Genomic DNA, 18609 nt, shown 5'->3' on the forward strand with positions numbered 1-18609 from the left:
TGTGTTCAACAATGCGTTGATGGTCCGCGTTCTCTCATAATCTGTCTGCTTTTCGCAACAACATCTACCAGAGAAACTAAGAGTACAAGCATTCAGTCATACTAATCTCTATTCGTAACTTCGTACAGTACATGTCTAGCGAGAATCATTGTTCAAACATGAGAACTGTCAATTCCTGCGCGGGCTATCGCGGTAAACTGCCGGACTGGGTAATCGATCATCAACGTCCACAGAAGCTGGACTATCCGTGTCCACGTCCTCGTCTTCCTCATCGCTGGAATCATCGGGAGCCTCCGCCCCGATCTCAGGACTCCGTACGTGCATCGACTCCGGTGGGTTCTTGCGCTGAAAGTCCTGAGCATGGGCGGCCGCCATCGCATTCCCCATACGGGACATGGTCCGCACCAATTCGGGGTGACGGGCGCGCATCGATGACGGCGTTTTCCACCTTCCGGCTTCAACGTCGGCTCCTGTGGGAGTTGCTGCTGGTGATGTGGCCGGACGCACAGTTTGCTGCATGACGGCCGCGGCACTGGCGTCAGCAGCGCCGTCCACCGGAGTGAGCTCTCCCGGAGCGGTGACAGGCTCCACATTGTAGGGCAACGGGATATCGCGAGACGCCCGGTACAGAGTGACATTTGTGCAGTGTTCGTTCTCCACCCGGAACACCGACCATAGGCCTCGTCGGCAGACCTCGCTCAAGGAAACCACAAAAGTCAGCAGGGCCGAATGCTGCATGTTCCTGGGGAAAACAGCATAGAAGATCCAGTTGAACCGCACTATAACGTCCACAATGACAGCGATGTAGTAGACCCACAACCGGCGAAAACTGAGGTGGTCGCGCAGAAACCGATTCTTCGAGTATGGGTTTCCCAAACTCCAGTCCATGGCAATGTCCCAGACTGAGCAGTAGCATGAATTGATGAAGGCCAGCACGATAAACGCGATGTCATATCGAGTTTTGCGTTCAACGCGATAGAGACTCAAGCTCATGTAGTAGAGGATGCCAAACATGTATTTTACAAAGTTTGCCAGGTGAGGAAACACATTCCTCGTCGAATAGTAGCGCCGTAGGCATTGTAGACCGCGCCAGATAGACGGCAAGGTGGTGAAGAATCCCAACAACCGGGACCTGGAGGAGCTGCAGACGGTAGGATTCTCCCAGTGCGTGGCATAAAGGCAGAAGAAGAGCTCGATGTTCTGAATCCCAGTTCAGCGCATGCTGCACGAAGAGCGCGAAGGTCGAATCTTACACCCATGGCGTATGTCTGCGAGCAATACATGTCGCCCAAGAAAAAGTCTCGAAATTCGACCGGGTAGAGACCAGACAGCCACAGCCGCCACTGGACAATCACTTTATGGTTAGTGTCCAGGATGGCAATGTCTTTCCGTGTGCTAGGACTCACATTGGAATAAGCCCACCACGCCCGGCTACGGTAGTACAACGTCTTGAAAGGCAAATACAATATGACCAGGGTAATGACGATCAGCACAATGGGGTAGTAAATAAACATGTTATTGACCCAAGAGAAGTTGAGCCACATGAACAGTCCCAAGAGGAGGAAGAAAAAGCTCGGGATCTGAGGGGATAATCAGCCAGCAGACAGCGCATCAACAGGCCAATCACACATACCTCGGACAGCTGGCGCCAATCTAGCACATGTCGAGCGTCAAACTCGAACACAAAAACATAATTGATTTTGGAGCGAGCCCAGATCATACAGTCCAGGCAGAAGAGCAGTGTATGAAATACAATCAGAAAGTAGCCACCATATATCTATATGCCAGTCAGCCTGAAAATCCTCTTGCGAAATCACGGGAGCAGGAAGGAAATGGTGGATGAACCTGCAACAGATAGCTTGTTTGCAGCTGCACGTCGTCATCGTCCGAGTCGCGAAGATGCCGCGCGGCGAGAATGAGGCCCTGAATGCAGCCGACAACCCCTGCCGCCAGAAGCAAACCAACGCGGAACGTGCTGGCGGAATAGTCGTTTGATCTCACTTTTCCCCGCAGTTTGCCAACTGCGATCTTGCGATTCCCATTCTTCTCGAAATAGCGAGTATAGAGATCCTCTACAACTGCCATGTGGTCCTCCACCACCTCGCTTTGGACGAAGTAGGCCTTATTGACCTTCTCCGACATGTACCGGAAGGTGTGTCGCATGTTGACCGCTTTGTCGTACTTTTTATTGATTTTGCGAAAGGCCTTTCGGTTAAGATACGCGTACGACTTGAGCAGTTCCAGGCCACGGTAATACTCCTGCAAGGCCAGCTTCAACCTACGCTTGGCGGTTCTGTAAGACACCTCCGGCGACTCTGCTCTGCGGGCAAAATCCCTTCGATCCGCGGCGGCAGACGGCGGCTCCTGGGTGGCAACATCCTTGCCGGCAATGGCCCTGGACCATCGCTTACTCGGAAGGACAGAGAGGGCATGGCTACTCCTCCGCCCATCGCTGTGCCTGGAAGGGTGGCGTCCAGATTGGTGGGCCTGGTCCCGCATCATCTGCAATTGTTGGCGTAGAGCCTGCAGTCTTTCGGTGGCTTCCTGCTCCTTTTGTCGATAGAAGGTTTCGATCTTGTCGAGCTCTGCATCTAGGAACTCAAAGAATTCTCTTTCTCGCTGGGCGACCTCACTCACCAGGTTGCCGCTCTGGAAGATCATGCCGGGGGACGCCGCCTCCGCTGTGTTGAGCACCCGCCGCAAGAAGCTCTGTGTCCTTGAAACCCCGTCACCACCGAAGCTCTTCGATCTGAGAAGGACGGAGTAGGAAGGCGGAGCATGTGGTTCGGCCGGTTGCACCCCGTCTTCTTGTTGCGACGCCAGTACGTCCTCGGGGTCGATGGCAGGATCCGGCAGCTCCAGAGATGGCACCTTGGTAATGGAAGGACCATGCTCGGAGAGGATGCTGCCATAGCCCGTTGCCATGTTGGCGAAACGGGATCCGGGAGTGTGCAGCGGCCTTTGTTCCTGCACCCGGCCGGATGGTCTGCGCGACGGTGATCCATGGTAAGAATGCGACGAGACGGTATCATCTAGCGGGAATCGTGAAACCGACGTGGACGTATTCGGCGGCAATCTCTGGGTTGGAGTGGGATGCTGGCCACCCCGTGGTCGGAGCGGGGAGGGGCGGCTGGCTCTGGCCAGAGCTCTGGAGAGCGCCTTGACCTTCTTTTTTCCGAGCTGGAAGGAAGGATTCGTTCAGCAAGGCGGATTGCATTGCGAGGAGGGCTTGACTGCTTCGTGCGAACCTTGTAGTTCAGATATTTTGCTCGCCATTCTGGCACCAGCTCGTTCTCGAGTTCCCTACAATGCGATAATGAGGGGTTCGAATGTCAGATGGCAGTCGGCAATTCGTCCGAAGAGCTTTTCTCTTACTTGGCAAATTTCATGATGCGCTGCGACCGGCAGACATACTGGACCCGAGCGGTGCGAATCGCTGACGCTGAGTCGACGTAGTCGGTTGAATTGTCTTGTCCACCTGCATCGTATTGTATGAGCGAGAGAGGGAGAAAACAAAAAAAAATTCTTATCAACAAGCAATGTTTTATTTTAGTCTTTATGCCAAGCTCAAAGTTCTACAATGGAGGCTCAATGGACGGCGGAGTTCAGCGCGGGTGTCGGACTCGACGAGCAACGATTGCTCATTCCTTTTGCACTGAGTGGCTGGTAGGTGGTCGATGTGCTCTCAAGCTCAGATCTCCTTCAAGCTCGACCGATCGTCGGACTACAGGACAGGGAAGCAGATCCACTAACGTTCCACCATGGCGGTTGCGGTCCCATCATTTTACTTTTTTTTTTTTTTTTCTATGCAGACATGCACACAAGGGGCCTTGGCTGCAAACTGGCGGAGAGGAGCCTCGGACCCTTGGCCATCCGGAGATTTTCAGAATGTCAGTCATCGACTGGAATTTATCCCACGCTCAGATCCAGGCCGCAAAGAGTAAAAGATCCTTTGTGTTCCACGTGCAAAATCAGTATCCTGGCTCGTCAACTGGGTTGAGATCATCGCAGTCCACGAATCAATCGGTTTGAATCAAGTGGCACAACAGATGCCATGCATTCTTCGGCTGATTACATGCAGCTCTGCGAACTACAAGGAGTCCGAGCGCAGAAGAGGCGAGATTAATAATCCGCTTTCGTGTCAGTATTTCGACTAACCTCCTCCGCATCGTCCTCGTACAGTAAGTAACCTATCTGATGGGAAGTGATTTGAAAACCCCATGTTTTTGTTTCCCCGACCTCAGCCACAGTTGTGCTCTGATGACACTTTTATTTTTTCGGTTAGTCTCGCTCACCATCGGCCCCGGGCGGAACACTCCGACTGTTGGGATCACTGTAACATCCTCGTGCCTGTAAGATGGTTACTAGTAGGGAGCCTAGTGCAGTACACTTAACGGGAGTTGGCACCATACTTCCCATTCGGTGCATGGAAATAGGCTGCTCGCGTGCTCCCCTCCGTTCCGACCGCTGAAATACGATGTTGACCACGATGACAACTGAGGGAGAATGATTGCTTCTGTGCGAAGGCACAAGGAACGGCCAAAGAACAGGGAAGTGCGTCGAGAGAAGGATGCAGCGCCTGGGGCGCAACAGTTTCAAACTTTGGAGGACTTGTCGACTAGTCCCTGCTCCTGGGCTTCAGAATCAGTTTCCTCGACATTGCTCAAAGGGATATTCCTGCACGAGTCCTACCAAAGTACTTCCCTAAGTTCCAAGTACTCGGCACTTGAAGTGTTCAATTTGTACTGTCCAGAGTCCTTATAAGCTCGTCATTTCTGGTGGCGCCACACACCTTTTTTAACCAGTTGGGCGTTGGAATCAGCCTTGAAGGCTGTTTGCCAAAGGCTTTCCGCTCGAGAAATTACTCGGACATCCCCGTCGCTGGGCGTCAAATACGAGCAGTACAGCCAGTGAAACCAATGAGCAGCCTGATTCAGAAGGTTATCTGAGTCTGTCGATCATCTGAATTCTTGGAGTTGTAGGACTCATAGGAGGCTGTTTGTTGGATTGGGATTCGAAGCCGGTTTCCTGCGCCCAAAATCTAAACCGTTTCTGATTTCTGGAAGGTTGCCCTGTTTGGAAAATCCAATTTTTGCATTTCCCATGATCGTGCCCGAGTCGCATGTCGGTATCGGATGTCTTTTGAGAATGCAGATACAGTAATCCTGTAGGCTACAATAAATCTGGATGCCTCGTTCAAAGGACTGGAGTTTCAACATGATCTGCCCTGTTTCAAAATGCGAAGAACCACAATGCGGAGAGACTGGAGGCTGGAGAAGCGACGGTCGAACGGGCGAGTAACCAGTTACGGACGGGTTAGTTATGTACAAGTAAATACGGGGTAAGTTACAGCATATACATCCACACTGAACAAAACCAAATAGCCTTATCTAACCCTAAACCTAGGTTATTCTTGAATGCGACGTTAACCCACTTGATAGCAGCCCTGGTTCGCAATATCTGGACGCCCCAGACGCCGCTAAGCTTGACAATCTTTATTTTGCTTGTCCTGATTCGACCACTTGACTGCCGAGCCGGTGATCTTCATGCCGCGAAGAGTTTAAGCCTATGGGGACACATGTTGGACTCCAGTCGCTTATCTTTATCCCTTTGTTCGTCCCTGTTCGCCGCTGTTCGTTTGGGAAGAAGAAGCTTTCCCGCTGTGCGTTCAGTCCTGTATGGAGTAGGAAGTACAGGGTATCCCGTCTGTATTACCTGTCAGAAAGGTATAGTCTGTATTTCCCCGGTCATAGGCGTAGCTCCAGTCCGTCGCAATTTTCATCATGCCCTGAACTCGTAGCTCCTCGTACTCGGCTGCCAAAAGTGATCCGGTGGCGAAGAGACCGGGGAACTCCTCTCCTGCGCCCCATCGTGATTTCTCTCGGGTGCCGCTGATAAGTGCGGCTTTCTGAAATACTACTGTACCTCCAATAGCTATAGTTCGACTCTTGGTTGTGGCCCTCTTATCATATTGCTTCGCCTGTCAGGCCCAGGCCCACTACCTACAAGCCCACGGTCGCTCGACATAAAACCAGTCCCGTCCCCCTCGGTCTCCCTCCTCCCCCGCCATTGTTACTTAACTTGCCTCCAGCCTCATATTCCCCGGTTCTCGACTACAGGGCTTCAAGCCATGGTGTGGAACGGAACAGAAGACTCCAAGCTCGAGTCCGATGGCGTTCGCGCCGTCGAGACGCAGCCGGGGTCCATTCAGGTCCCTCCCGGCCGGAACATCGAGCTGCACCGCGGCTTGAAAGCTCGCCATATTACCATGATTGGTATGCGATTGTGATTGACAGCGCAACCCAGAATACTCCTTGGCTAACCGCGGAGCAGCAATCGGTGGTGCGATCGGAACCGGGTTGATTATTGGGACGGGAAGTGCATTGGCAAAGTGAGTCTTCCCATACTAGGCTATAGTATCTCAAATCCTCGGGAAAAACAGGGACTGACAGATGCACAGAGCCGGGGTAGGTTGAGCTCCTGTGCGTGGGTGAATCAGGTTCCAGAACTGACCGTCGCTTCAGCCGGCATCGGTTCTCATCTCGTATACCTTCATCGGTTTCATTGTGTATCTGGTCATGTGCGCCCTCGGTGAGATGGCGGCTTGGCTGCCTCTGCCGTCGGGATTCACTGGTTATGCTGTGCGCTTTGTGGATCCTGCTCTGGGGTTTGCCCTGGGTTGGACGTGAGTTTCCCATCGCAAGCTAGTACTCTCGTCCTGGGCTGATCAAGCCGGTCTCCAGGTATTGGTGCAAATACATTCTGATCACCCCCAACCAGATGACTGCCGGTGCACTCGTGATCCAATACTGGCTTCCTGCAGAGAAAGTGAACCCCGGTGTTTGGATCACCGTGTTCTTTGTTTTGATCGTGTCCATCAACTATTTTGGTGTTCGGTTCTTCGGCGAATTCGAGTTCTGGCTGTCGTCCTTCAAGGTCGTCGTTATCCTCGGGGTCATCCTGCTGTCGCTGATTCTGGCCCTCGGTGGCGGCCCGGACCACGATCGGAAGGGATTCCGCTATTGGAAGAACCCGGGCGCTTTCAACACCTACATCGACGACGGTGCGGCTGGTCGCTTCTATGCCTTCTGGTCAACGATGGTGCAGGCAACCTTTGCCTACCTGGGTACCGAATTGGTCGGTGTCACCGTTGGTGAAGCGCAGAATCCTCGCAAGACAATTCCTCGCGCCATCAAATTGACCTTCTTCCGGATCGTGGTATTCTATGTTGTCAGCGTCTTGTTGGTTGGTATGCTGGTGCCCTACGACTCCGAAGAGCTCGCCTTTGCCGTTTCCGCATCCAGCTCGGCCGCCGCGTCCCCTTTCGTCGTTGCCATTGTCCTGGCTGGCATTCCTGCCCTACCGCATGTCCTGAATGCCTGCATCCTGATGTTCGTCTTCTCAGCCTCCAACTCAGACTTGTACATTGCGACGCGGACGATCTATGGCTTGGCTCGTGAGGGCAAGGCACCTCGCTTCCTGACCTACACGGACGCCCGCGGCGTTCCAATTTACTCGCTTGCAGCGTCGGCAGCCTTCTGTCTGCTGGCCTACATGAACGTATCCAACGACTCCAAGACCGTCTTTGGATATTTCGTCAACCTCGTGACCATCTTTGGTTTGCTCACCTGGGTCTCGATTCTGGTGGCCCACATCTTCTTCGTTCGCGCGCGGGAAGCCCAAGGTGTACAGCCTCACGAGCTAGCCTTCCGCGCGCCACTGGGCAAATGGGGTTCCTACTTTGCCTTGTTCATCTGTATCCTGGTCTCCTTGACCAAGTCCTACGACGCCTTCACCTACAACCCCAAATGGGGCAACTTCGACCATAAGACATTCATCACCTCGTACCTCGGTATTCCGATTTACATCCTGCTGATTCTCGGATACAAGTTCATCATGAAGACCGAGATGGCGAGACCCGATTCAGCAGATCTCTGGACTGGTAAAGCCGCCATTGACCGTGAGGAAGAGGAATTCTTGGCCCGTCAGGCCGCACTTTCGGAGAAGAAGCAGAGCTACGGATGGTTTTACAAGACGTTCATTGGCTGGCTGTTCTAGACGGTTGGCGTGCTGGGAGTGTCATATGTTGTTATGATAATGACCGTCAATGCCAATATGTAGGTACATTCCAGTTCTGGGCTTATCTTCTCCCGTCTGCGGACAAATATGGCTTGGTAGTAGAGATTCGGGCAAGCGAAAGACATTGCATGTATGGGCATGCTGAATCTGGCACTGCTGTATAGCGGCTTGTTTCGTACGAGTAGCTTTCGTATAGAACCTGTATTAGTACTGATGATCCGGTACGGCCGATAAGGTCGAGCATCACAGAGTCTATACAATCGCAGGTAGACAAGGAGAGAAAAAAGTGACAGCGGATCTGAGGTTCGAACCTCCAACTTCGGAATCCCGCGTATTTCCGCACAAGTGTTCCGCAATGTGTCGAAGATTCACCTTGGATGTAATGTGAATGCACCAGGTATATCCTCGACAGAAAACGACGGACTCTCTCCACAGCCATTGTCATAACATTTACGAGCCAAACCGACCTTTAAAACATGGATAAGGAGATTCAGCAGAGTCTGGGAAATTGATCAAGTACAGTAACCTGAGGAAAAGAAAAAAAAAAAATTCAGGAGTTGTGAAGGTGCCGTCTTGAATCTTCCTCAAGTTTGACCTGGCCAACACAACTCCCCCATCATCAGCAGGGCAACGGGGTCACAGACTGGGAAGATCAGTCACCTACGTAGCCATTGCAACACAAAGTTACAGACCGCTACGCCATTGCCCCTTGACGGTTACCCAGTGCACCACTTTTGTGATTGATGGCTGCCCCTTGGAGATTCCTTGCTGGTACATCGACCGCTCTTTGTGTCACGGCGGAATGGTACTCGGGACAGACAGAGATAGTCGGTGGAATGCAAGACTCATTGTCCCTAAAATCTCGAAGCAGCTTCACAGCATCATGTCTATACGAACTTGGACCAAAAAGGACGGGGTAAAGAACTTTATGATGAGATCACAGTACGAGTAGGTTATCTGATCTGGAAGTCAAGGGGTGTGCATCCAGCATTCCAAGATGATGGAGACGCCCTTTCAGAAAGGGATTAACTTAGGGTAGCGGACGGATTCCCAACTGGGCCCTCCCGGTCAACAAGCAAAATGGGGTTCCACATAACTACTTGAATAGGCAATAGGGGGTAAAGTACCTATTTCATCAGGCTATGATTGGGCGATGTGAGGTGGAAGCAGGACGGCCCGGACAAACTTTACCCCGCTATGCCATGCCCCCATGATTCCTCGATTGTTGTGGTTGCCGTGTTTACAGCTAAAAACTCAGTGCCGGATAGCGGGTTGCCAGAAACGGCATCGTTCGACGCCGTTTTTGGCATCGCGCTATCCCAGCTTTCCGCCACGGCCGTCCTTCTTTCTGCCACGCACCTGTGGTGGCTCTCACGTGCTTTTTATCCTCACAACATCCAGCACGGGCCCCGTCGCAGTAACGCGCCCGTTTCGGCGCGCAATCGCCAGAAGTCTCGCCTTTTCAGGGCACACGTACGGTTGGCCTTAGGGCTTCGGGCCTCTCCGCCAATCGATTCTCGGGACCCTTTTTTTTTGTGGGCACGCTGAGCATTTGCTTGGTACTCTGTTTTGAGCCCTCAGACTCTGGCTTCCTCGTCGACACTGCATCGTTGTTGTGGGTCAACGAGCAGGGTCAGTAAACGGAGCCATGACAAATGCTTCAGCAATATCCTTGATAACGATGAGGCACGGTAGCTGGCTACATGGCCCTGTATTATGTATAAAAGGCTCCCAAACGTCGAAAGCCGTCACCCTCTTGCACCTTTCTCTCTCTCCAGTGTTGATCTTGTACAGAGGGTTTCCTTTGCGGTCGTCCGTACTGTTGTTTGTTGTTTCGCTACGCACTTGCACCTCTAGTCCTGGATAATGGCTCTCCCGGAGTCTGTCAGCGCCAGCAGCGAATGCCGGGACGACCCTTTAGGAGAAACGTCCGACGACGACTCCCTCCTGTCCTCCGATGAGGAGGACGAACGCTCTCCGGCCTTTTACCTGGCGCAAGCGCAGATACAGGAAAGCCAAGAGAAGCCGCCATGCCTATACGCAGAACACACCAGGCGGTACCTTGACTATGTCAAACGGGACTGGGAATGGTACGGAACAGGAACCAGGCTCATCCTGTCGCTGAAGTGGGCACGGACTCAAGTTCTTGCTTCCAACAGGTACAGCACCGGAAATGGGCATGACCCAACGGAGTGGCTCCGCCATCTGTCGGAGCCCGGACATTCGAACGAAGTGTGCACAGTTCTCAGGGGTTTTTTCAATTGGCTATGTGACCGGCGCCGAGGCCCAGAAGGGCGCATCTGCAGGGGCGTCCAGTACAAGTCGACGCTCAGCACCATACTTCGTTACTGGCTCATGGTCGTGAAGGTGGAGGTCGGCCGTCGTCTGGAGAAGGATACTGTTGAAGCGCTGAACACGGTAAGGAACTCTGCTCTGTTTGGTGACGTGAAAGAATTTGACAGGGACATTCTGACCGATCGACGGTAGGTGGTTGCCGAAGTCGCCCAAGAAAAGAATCTAGACTGGCATGGGCGACGAAAGACAGTTATGTATAAGGAGGACTTTCAGGAGTTTGCGCGGGTCTTCCTGACCACAACCGAGATGCAGTTTTTCTGCGGTTGGTCGCGCATCCAAGAACTCCTGTTTTGTCAACTCCTAGCCATCACCGGCAGCCGTCCGGAAGCGATGGCGCACCTCAAATACGGCGACCTCGCACTCAGCCTTCTGGCCACAGAGACTGACCCGCGCCCCCGTATTGTGATTCGAATCCGTCTGGTACATACAAAAAAATACTTAGGCCAAAGCCGATGTTAGTTGTTTTTTTCTCGTGTTTGTCTTCTGTGAGGTTGATAAAACGGCGCGGCTGATCTTTCCAGCACAGAAATACTTATCCCATCCCGGATATACCGTTCGATCCGACTCTCGTGATAAGTCCCCACATCTTTCTCCTTGGGATGCTCTTCCACAGAAGAGCTTTCAAGGCCGCCGGTTTGGACGGCCCAGAAAAGCTCTACAAATTGAAGGTGCCCAAGGGGCTCAGGGAGCTGTCACTAGAGCTCCGGGATGAAGTAAAAAACGACTTCTTATTCTGCAAGCTCGACCAGACGGCAGATGGCGTCTGTCTGGATCCCTCGACCGCCCTCTCCACGAGCGCACTACGGTATACCTTGAGCCGAGTAGGGGAAATCACGGGCTTCGCTGCATGTGTGACCCCATACTGCTTTCGCTATGGGGCCGCAAAGGCTCTCAATGATTCCCGTAAGCAGTTTCCCCATATCCTCCATATCCTTGCTGAAATTCCTCCTCGCGCTGACCGGAATATCCCTTTGATCAGCCCTCGTCTCGGAACAGGTGCAGAATGTAGTTATGCAGCATGAGAAGAGCAAGACTATGGAGAAACATTATACTGTCGATATCCACGTGGACCTGCAGGGCATCTGGCGAGGGGACGGATCGCAAAATTCTGCGGTGACGCGCGAGGCGTGCTCACTGCGTAGGACCATCGATCCGCGGCGGCCACTGAGGCTGACCGCCGAAGATCTGCGCCATCTTGCTGGGCAGCCAACGCTGCAGAAGCTGAAGCGGCAGAAGGAGAAGTCACACAACAAGATGCGTGACCTGCGGCATGGGCCGAAAGATGAGTATCAGCGCGCCCATCAAAAATACGAACAGGCCCGGGCCAAGTATTGGAACGAGTGGCGGCGGGCACGCAGGAAGCTGCTATGCGAGAAACGCAAAACGTTCCTCAGAGACCAGCCGGTTCGAGACGTCGAGCATCAGCTCCGCGCGTGTAGTCCTGAAGGCGAGGTGGTTGGGACGTTTCCGGATTCACCAACCCTGAGCCCCCAGCATCTTGCGCTGGTCGAGGCGGTGTTGCAACCGCCCGGCGAGACTATTGAAGGCGACGTTAACCGTCTCATCGCGGCAGTTAATGCGGTGAGAGCGTATTGCGGCGTCATGGAGGGAACGGTGACACGACCGACGCAAAGAACGCATCATGGCGCCGGAGAAAAGGAGGAGATCGTGGACGAGGCTAGGCTCCTCAACGAGGCCAAAGCGAAGGTGTATGTCAAATCGAACAAGGAACGTTCGAGAATTTGCTTCCTGTGCCTCGGAGATGAGCGGAAATCGATATTTAGTCGGGTTCACGAGTTCAGCTCTCCGGGTGCTCTCACGAAGCACTTCGAGAATATCCATCTCCGACGCCATCCGGTGGGGATAATTCGATGTGTCCTGTGCAAAGAGGATTTCAGCTGCAGAATGGCGCTGCTGAATCACGCTGAGTCCAGGCACGGGACAGTCTCGCGGAGGAAGGTTGCGATGTGCTCCGGGAGGCCAGGGTGCCAGTGTATAGCACAAGATGTATGTACAAGAGGTATAGATGAGACAAATGAAACGTTAACCTAGAAACGAATTATAATGTAGCCGAGGTTTGCGGCAGTTGTAGTGGACAGTCCGTGACATGTATCTAGAGGTCTTTGGGAAAGTTACACAAGAAGCTGAGAAATAACTACGATACTGTACTGGGTTCTTCGTACAAAAAATCAAAGCACGAAGCGATCGGGCCTTCCCCTCGCTAAGCTCGGGGGTAAGCGCTCTTCCTCAACATCCACGTTTGCTTCCTTGAGGAAGTGGCTGGATACATTGTATCGGGCGGGACGAACTCGGGTTCTCGTACCGGAACCTTAGGTGGATTCAATCGAGAATGGCTTCATCAAAAGCCATTGATGTTTTTTTTTTTTTTTTTTTTTAATTTCTATGGTCTTCCTCGATTTCACTTGGCAGTAAGAGCGTAAGAGGCAGGAGTTCTCAGGAATGGCCTCAAAGACGTGGAATTGAACCATTAAACAGAGCACGCTGGGTATCCAAACACCAAGCAACTATAGAAGACCCCAACAGTCTATAATTCCGCTTTGATATCGCCAACCGCCCTGTCAAAGGCCTCGATAATTGGCCCATAGAGAACCTCCGGTTCCTTGGGTGTCCCTGTGAAGATATCGTTACCATCCCAGGGAAACAGGATGCCCCGGAACTTCCTGCAAATCTGGTGGAAAGTAGAGAGTGTCTTGGGACGGAGTTAAGTCCTGAAAGCGGCTGCGATCGTTGCAGACATGCACATTGGAGCCAGTGTCCAGGATAAATGGCCGACAAAGAGAGTAGTTTGAGGTATCCGGCGTGGAGAACGTTGCGGCGTGGACTTGCAGAGGCGTGTCATCATCTGGCTCGGAAGATTTTTGGGTTTTCGGAAGGTGCTGCTCCTTAGGGCCTCTCGGTCGGAATCAGTATCATTATTCTCAAAAAGGCCTACTGAAGGAGTCTTACCATTTACCAGCTCCCCCTGCATTCTTCGTTCCTCAAGTGTGCATATAAGGGAATATGCGTGTCTCTCAAAGGTTTCGGAGGGCGGATGACTCCGCCAGAATTGTGCAATATGCGGAAAAATGTCATTTTCGTCAAGGGAAATTATGTTCGTCATGGACACTGAAGTGGCAACAAGAACTAACAATGCCAACGAGATTCCATGGAGTCTTTTAAAAAATTCCCTTGCTTTTAAATGGTTTTACCGAGTTTGCTTTGTACTCGGTAACTCTTCTATTGAGGTGTGTAAGAGGCGATACGCCCTTTTCAGTCCCTTGTGATCGCTTGACACATGGTTCGGACTGACGTCGAGAATCCTCTGATGCGCCAACAACGTGTCAAAAAAGTCGCCGGGGGACATTCTGTCGAATGTGGGAAGGTGAGGGAAAACTGGACAAGAACAAGGAGACGAGGTCACAAAAGATGCTCCCGCTACTCGTATGATATGCTGCTTCAAGCGATTATCAGGTATGCAATAATGTACGTAACTAGGTGAATTCGTGGTCTGCGACGAGACACTGGCAGGAATGGCCATTGGGTGGAGGAAGTTGGATGGTTAAGCTTTCGGCAACCATGACTCAGCAGCCTGTTCCAGGGACGTGCGGGGAGGTCAACAATCTTGGCGCGAGAGCCACGTAGCCGACCTTTCCCGAATATGGCCCAGGCATATGTGACTTATGCACTGACCCTGCAGATAACGGAGAAGCTCGGCGTCTAGCGATTGCCCTGAGAACACATTCTGGCCAGGTATTCTTGACGATCACCAGGGGCCTTTCGCTTCTTGCTTGCTGGACTTGACCGAGAGTGAACGCTCGCAAGGAACTACACAACACAACTCTGAGCAAGGCCAGATTCACTATGGCAGAAAACCGTCGTTCAGCCGATACTGAAGCCCTCAAACGAGAAGTGGACACCCTCTGAAAACAGTTGCGAGAAGAGGAAGAGCGGCGGAAAAAGGCGGAAGAAGAAAGTCAGGCCACAACTTTCGAAGAGCTGCTGAAAGCTATTCAATTACTCCTTTTTGATCGGCTAATACAGGAGTGTTTTTGATGCTGACTGTTGCTCATGCGGATGCGCCCAGATTATAATATAAGAATCCCCCTGCCAATCCGCCATGAAGCCCGGTAAGCTTTCGATTCCTTTGTTGACAAATTATCCCAGCTTAAACAGTAGTTTTGGCTTGACGTGGGTTTGGCATCCAGCATCGCCGCCGTGCCAGCATCCCCCGTCTCTCAATCTAGAGGCCATTGGAATTTGAGTTCTGTTACTTTCCCGCATGAGCAGCAGTAAGCATCGAAGCACTTCTGTTTGTTTGCTTGAGAGTAGTGACTCCCCGAATTTACCATGGTCACACCAAGACAAGATTCTGCAATCATATGACTGGGCGCTAGCTTCGCAAATTGCGTTCTTGTGATGTCCAGCAATATAAGTCCTACCTCAGATTCCCCTACGAGTGGGTGCACACGCTTTGGTAAAAGATTTGAAATGGACTTCAGTGCTCTCCGCAGATTTTCGAAGAGGTTCAGATGCTTGGATCTTCGAGTTGGGGGGGCTCGAGGGAGTCCTCTATTCCAGGTGAGCAAGGTTACAGTTACAATGGCACTTGGCGATTTGCAGAGCTACTCCTACTCCGTAGTGGCGCTTTTTTCTGATCCTTTCTAGGTTAGGGTGTATGGAGTATGGAATACCTCCGTAATCGTATTCTGACATATTGACAGCAATAGGGATCTTCAGATCACTTGGGCCTTATCAAATCTTGGTACTTACTTACTATCGTCATTGGTCAGGTCGTATGAGCTAGTAATAACTAGTTGTGTGCCCTGGGATGTGATGGACTTGATGGTCTGGATTCTAAGGGACAAAGAATTCCAGCAAAAAAGTGAGAAATTTGCTCTTGCCTAGAAACGTCACAGACAGGTAGGCCTACTGTGTGGATGGAGTACGGTCTGAGAGATCTTCGATTCCCCTGACTAGTAAATACTGATGGAAAACCGGTTGTGGATCGAGAGAGGGGACGAGGCTTCATGAACATAATAAGCCGAAATAAGTCGAGCAATCTGGAAGGCAACCTCAATGGCCACTGCAATCAGGCGGGTATCATCTCGCAAGATCTCGCAGCATTTCATTCCCAACATTTGTCCCTCTTGCCATTAGGTGCCCAGCGAGCTCCTGCACAACCACGATTTGCAGTCATTTTCCTATGCATTGGGTCTGGCTGTAAGGTACCATATCCAATCTTGCCCTCTTTTTTCCAGAACTAATTGCATTTTGCTAGGTATACCTTATCTGCTTCTGACTACACTACCTAAGATGCTCTCAATTCTCAACGACGACGACAATCCGGCGTTTGCCGTGAGGAGGTCGTTAGATACACAGCCTCTTCGTTCTCAATCGTCAGCTACATCTTCATCTTCATCGACACCTTCCAATCAGCCCGGCCCATAATACTTGCGCCAATTCACTGCTACCATGATTCCTACCTTGAGAGAGCTTCCATGGGCAACTTCGTCATTACAGCTGGCTGGTTGGCCGCAAATGACGGCTGGCAATGGGCCAAGAACAGAGCTGCCCAGTCCTTACTTATCGGCAGCTCCATCTCCATCCAGTACATGCGATTCATACTGGTCAGTGGGAAGCGTCCCTTCCCAATTGCCTTTTCTTTATCACGGCTCTAATATCTGGCATAGATCTTCAAGCTAAGAACATTCTTATTTCCACAAAGGATGATTCAATCCTCCGAGAGTTGGATGAAAATGAAACCTCTGATCCGAGCCCCTCGAATGGTCACTGAAACACACACTACTTACCAATCGCGGCCGTTCCGTCGGAAGTTGGGCTGGCATGGTTACGGAGTGCCGCTGCTTGCGGATTTTGGAGAGGCGCGTCTGGGTGATGAGCACGAGGGGCTGATCCAGCCGGATATTTACCGTGCTCCAGAGGTGATCCTGGGATCTCGTTGGCATGCCAAAGTCGATGTATGGAATGTCGGAGTAATGGTATATTTCCCTCCATTCTGTTCTCGGTATACTGATGCTGATTGAGAGCTGGAGATCTGGGATCTTTTTGAGGACCATCATCTCTTCGATGGTAGAGGCCCTGATGGCCAGCATTCGGATGGCCAACTTCTCGCTGAGATGATAGCAATGATCGGCCCTCCGCCAGTCGAGTTTCTTCGCAAGTGTCCTAACAGTCAGAAGTACTGGGACGACTCAGGTATTTCTTGACATCACTACGAAGTCTTTCCTGTTCAGTTGCTGATATTTTTCTCTACAACCAGGGCAATGGATAGGATCCGAAGACATCCCAGAGACCTCACTGGAAGACTCAGAGGTGTATCTCGAGGGCGAGAACAAGGAAATGTTCCTGCAATTTGTCAGGAGAATGCTGCGATGGGATCCAGACGAGAGACCGAGCGCCCGTGATCTCTTGACAGATCTGTTAGAGCCAGCATCTCCCAGGCCACCGTACCTTAGCAGGGCTAGGGCCCAGAGGTCACGTGGCCACACAGTATACATAGTTTTCGTCCCCCCTAGGACGCATGTTTCTTCTCCATCCTTAGTGTCTTGAATAAAGACCTCCGCTAGATTGACGGCCCACCCTTGTAGCTGTGCCTAGTACTGAGGTCATAACAAGATCCTTGGTTGACCGGCAGTCGGTGATCGACCTCACTTCACGGCCTCTCCACGACTCGAAAGGCAAATCTGTTCCTACTGTCCTTCTCCTTTCTGCGTGTCTGAGTTCTTTCGTCTATCAAATGCCTCTCCCTGGATACCACTTGCCTGTCAAGCGAGCAGCTTCGCTACCTAGGGATTTCACCTGACGAAGGACTTCAAGTGCCGTACCGGCACCCGGAGGCGCGCAGGCAATTTTATCGTGACTGTAGATGCAAGCCTTTTCCGCGAGGGAGAAGGCTTGATTCGTAAGTAGGTGACTCCTCGATTTTACCATGGAAATTTCTTGCATGTGTTCTCAAGCGTTTAGAATCTATACTACTTAAAGTCAGCACAGTAGAGAACAGTTTAGTGTAAAATGATGGTCCTCCTTTGACGGAATTGAATATGATTCACACAGCTTTTCTTTCGCATGCAGACGAAGCTGCCACAGTTCACGCATCATGGTACGTTGAACATACAGCCCGGTAGTCGTTTGGGAAAAATCTAAACAACCGTACCATCGACGACACCAAGGATTTATCCCGGTTCATGATACTCAGAACGAGAGCTCCGACGATGAGAGCCGTGTGAAAATGATGTTCAAACGACTGAAAGGGTAGTGAAATGGCTGCTTAGGGCTATTGATGTAGCATTCTGGTACTCTAAGGCCAAGCTGTTGGTAAGCTAGGCGTTTAAGTGAGAGAGCTCATTCACGCGGGACTCACAATAATTCCAGTTTGAGAACGAAGAGATTCTCATGATATCCGACGCTCAGATTGGGTTCTCAGATGATCTGAGACATTTGAGGGTATGGGCAGTAGGAACAACTCGTGACGGCCGCCTTGTTGAATTAGTATCTCTCAGGTATGGAGAGATCCTAGCCAGGCCAGGTGGGCGTGATGCTTTCCGCAGGTATTTGTATGAGCGCGGGAATTCTGTGCCCGCGGCCTGCAATGGACCGTTGGTGTCTTTGAATCGTCACGCGATCAAATTTTGGAATTGGATATGTTCCTGTTTTCATGGGACTACTTCTGAATTGTCGTTGCACGAACTTCGAAATGTCTGAAATCACTGGCTGGTGTGTTTTTTCTTCGAATGTTCAAACGAGTGTGACTATGTGGTGGATAACTGATTTCAAACCTGGTCGATCCTTCTATGGATCGAGCGAAGGCATTCATGTACGCGCACTGAGAGACATTTGAAGCCATTGATGCTTCCCGCGGAGTCTGAGCGGTTGGCGCAGGACATTGTCAGACTCGAACAGCTAGCCTGGGCAGGTTCGCGTTTGATTCGGGCTATGAACGAGCTTAAGACGGAGTGAGCTTTCCACTTTGGTCTGAGTTCAGACTTCGTGGGTGATGAGACCTCCACTTCAGAATATGGGGAATAGGACGTAGTGGTGCGGCTACTTCTGGCTACGACCTTGATGGCCGGCTACTCCGCAACTCTCTGTGCAGTACGGGGTACGGATACTTGGTGGTGCCGATAAATCCATTTTTGGCTTGGCGAGCAAGGGTTC

General features: G+C 51.6%; 6 protein-coding genes across 6 annotated transcripts; 4 read left to right on the plus strand and 2 right to left on the minus strand.

The window, feature by feature from the left end:
- Positions 1–168: 168 nt before the first annotated feature.
- VTN31DRAFT_4898 (uncharacterized protein) lies at positions 169–3389 on the minus strand (the record flags this gene model as incomplete). Its single annotated transcript, XM_069405336.1, has 7 exons — positions 169–1200; positions 1254–1343; positions 1407–1580; positions 1634–1777; positions 1846–3180; positions 3249–3303; positions 3376–3389. The coding sequence occupies 7 exons, from the start codon at positions 3387–3389 to the stop codon at positions 169–171; spliced, it is 2844 nt and encodes a 947-aa protein (XP_069260411.1).
- Positions 3390–6130: 2741 nt separating this feature from the next.
- VTN31DRAFT_4899 (uncharacterized protein) lies at positions 6131–8058 on the plus strand (the record flags this gene model as incomplete). The annotated part of the gene is made up of 5 exons (XM_069405337.1): positions 6131–6275; positions 6334–6391; positions 6461–6467; positions 6525–6685; positions 6744–8058. 5 exons carry the CDS (start codon positions 6131–6133, stop codon positions 8056–8058), a joined length of 1686 nt encoding a protein of 561 aa, XP_069260412.1.
- A 2975-nt stretch (positions 8059–11033) lies between these two features.
- VTN31DRAFT_4900 (uncharacterized protein) lies at positions 11034–12486 on the plus strand (the record flags this gene model as incomplete). Its single annotated transcript, XM_069405340.1, has 2 exons — positions 11034–11337; positions 11414–12486. 2 exons carry the CDS (start codon positions 11034–11036, stop codon positions 12484–12486), a joined length of 1377 nt encoding a protein of 458 aa, XP_069260413.1.
- A 593-nt stretch (positions 12487–13079) lies between these two features.
- VTN31DRAFT_4901 (uncharacterized protein) lies at positions 13080–13555 on the minus strand (the record flags this gene model as incomplete). The annotated part of the gene is made up of 2 exons (XM_069405341.1): positions 13080–13345; positions 13402–13555. The coding sequence occupies 2 exons, from the start codon at positions 13553–13555 to the stop codon at positions 13080–13082; spliced, it is 420 nt and encodes a 139-aa protein (XP_069260414.1).
- Positions 13556–15461: 1906 nt separating this feature from the next.
- On the plus strand, positions 15462–15882 carry VTN31DRAFT_4902 (uncharacterized protein; the record flags this gene model as incomplete). The annotated part of the gene is made up of 2 exons (XM_069405342.1): positions 15462–15654; positions 15713–15882. The coding sequence occupies 2 exons, from the start codon at positions 15462–15464 to the stop codon at positions 15880–15882; spliced, it is 363 nt and encodes a 120-aa protein (XP_069260415.1).
- A 50-nt stretch (positions 15883–15932) lies between these two features.
- VTN31DRAFT_4903 (uncharacterized protein) lies at positions 15933–17004 on the plus strand (the record flags this gene model as incomplete). Its single annotated transcript, XM_069405343.1, has 4 exons — positions 15933–16061; positions 16125–16433; positions 16488–16650; positions 16715–17004. 4 exons carry the CDS (start codon positions 15933–15935, stop codon positions 17002–17004), a joined length of 891 nt encoding a protein of 296 aa, XP_069260416.1.
- Positions 17005–18609: the final 1605 nt, after the last annotated feature.

This window comes from Thermomyces dupontii, assembly GCF_041956625.1.
Source record: "Thermomyces dupontii strain NRRL 2155 unplaced genomic scaffold VTN31scaffold_4, whole genome shotgun sequence".
Classification (NCBI taxonomy): domain Eukaryota; kingdom Fungi; phylum Ascomycota; class Eurotiomycetes; order Eurotiales; family Trichocomaceae; genus Thermomyces; species Thermomyces dupontii.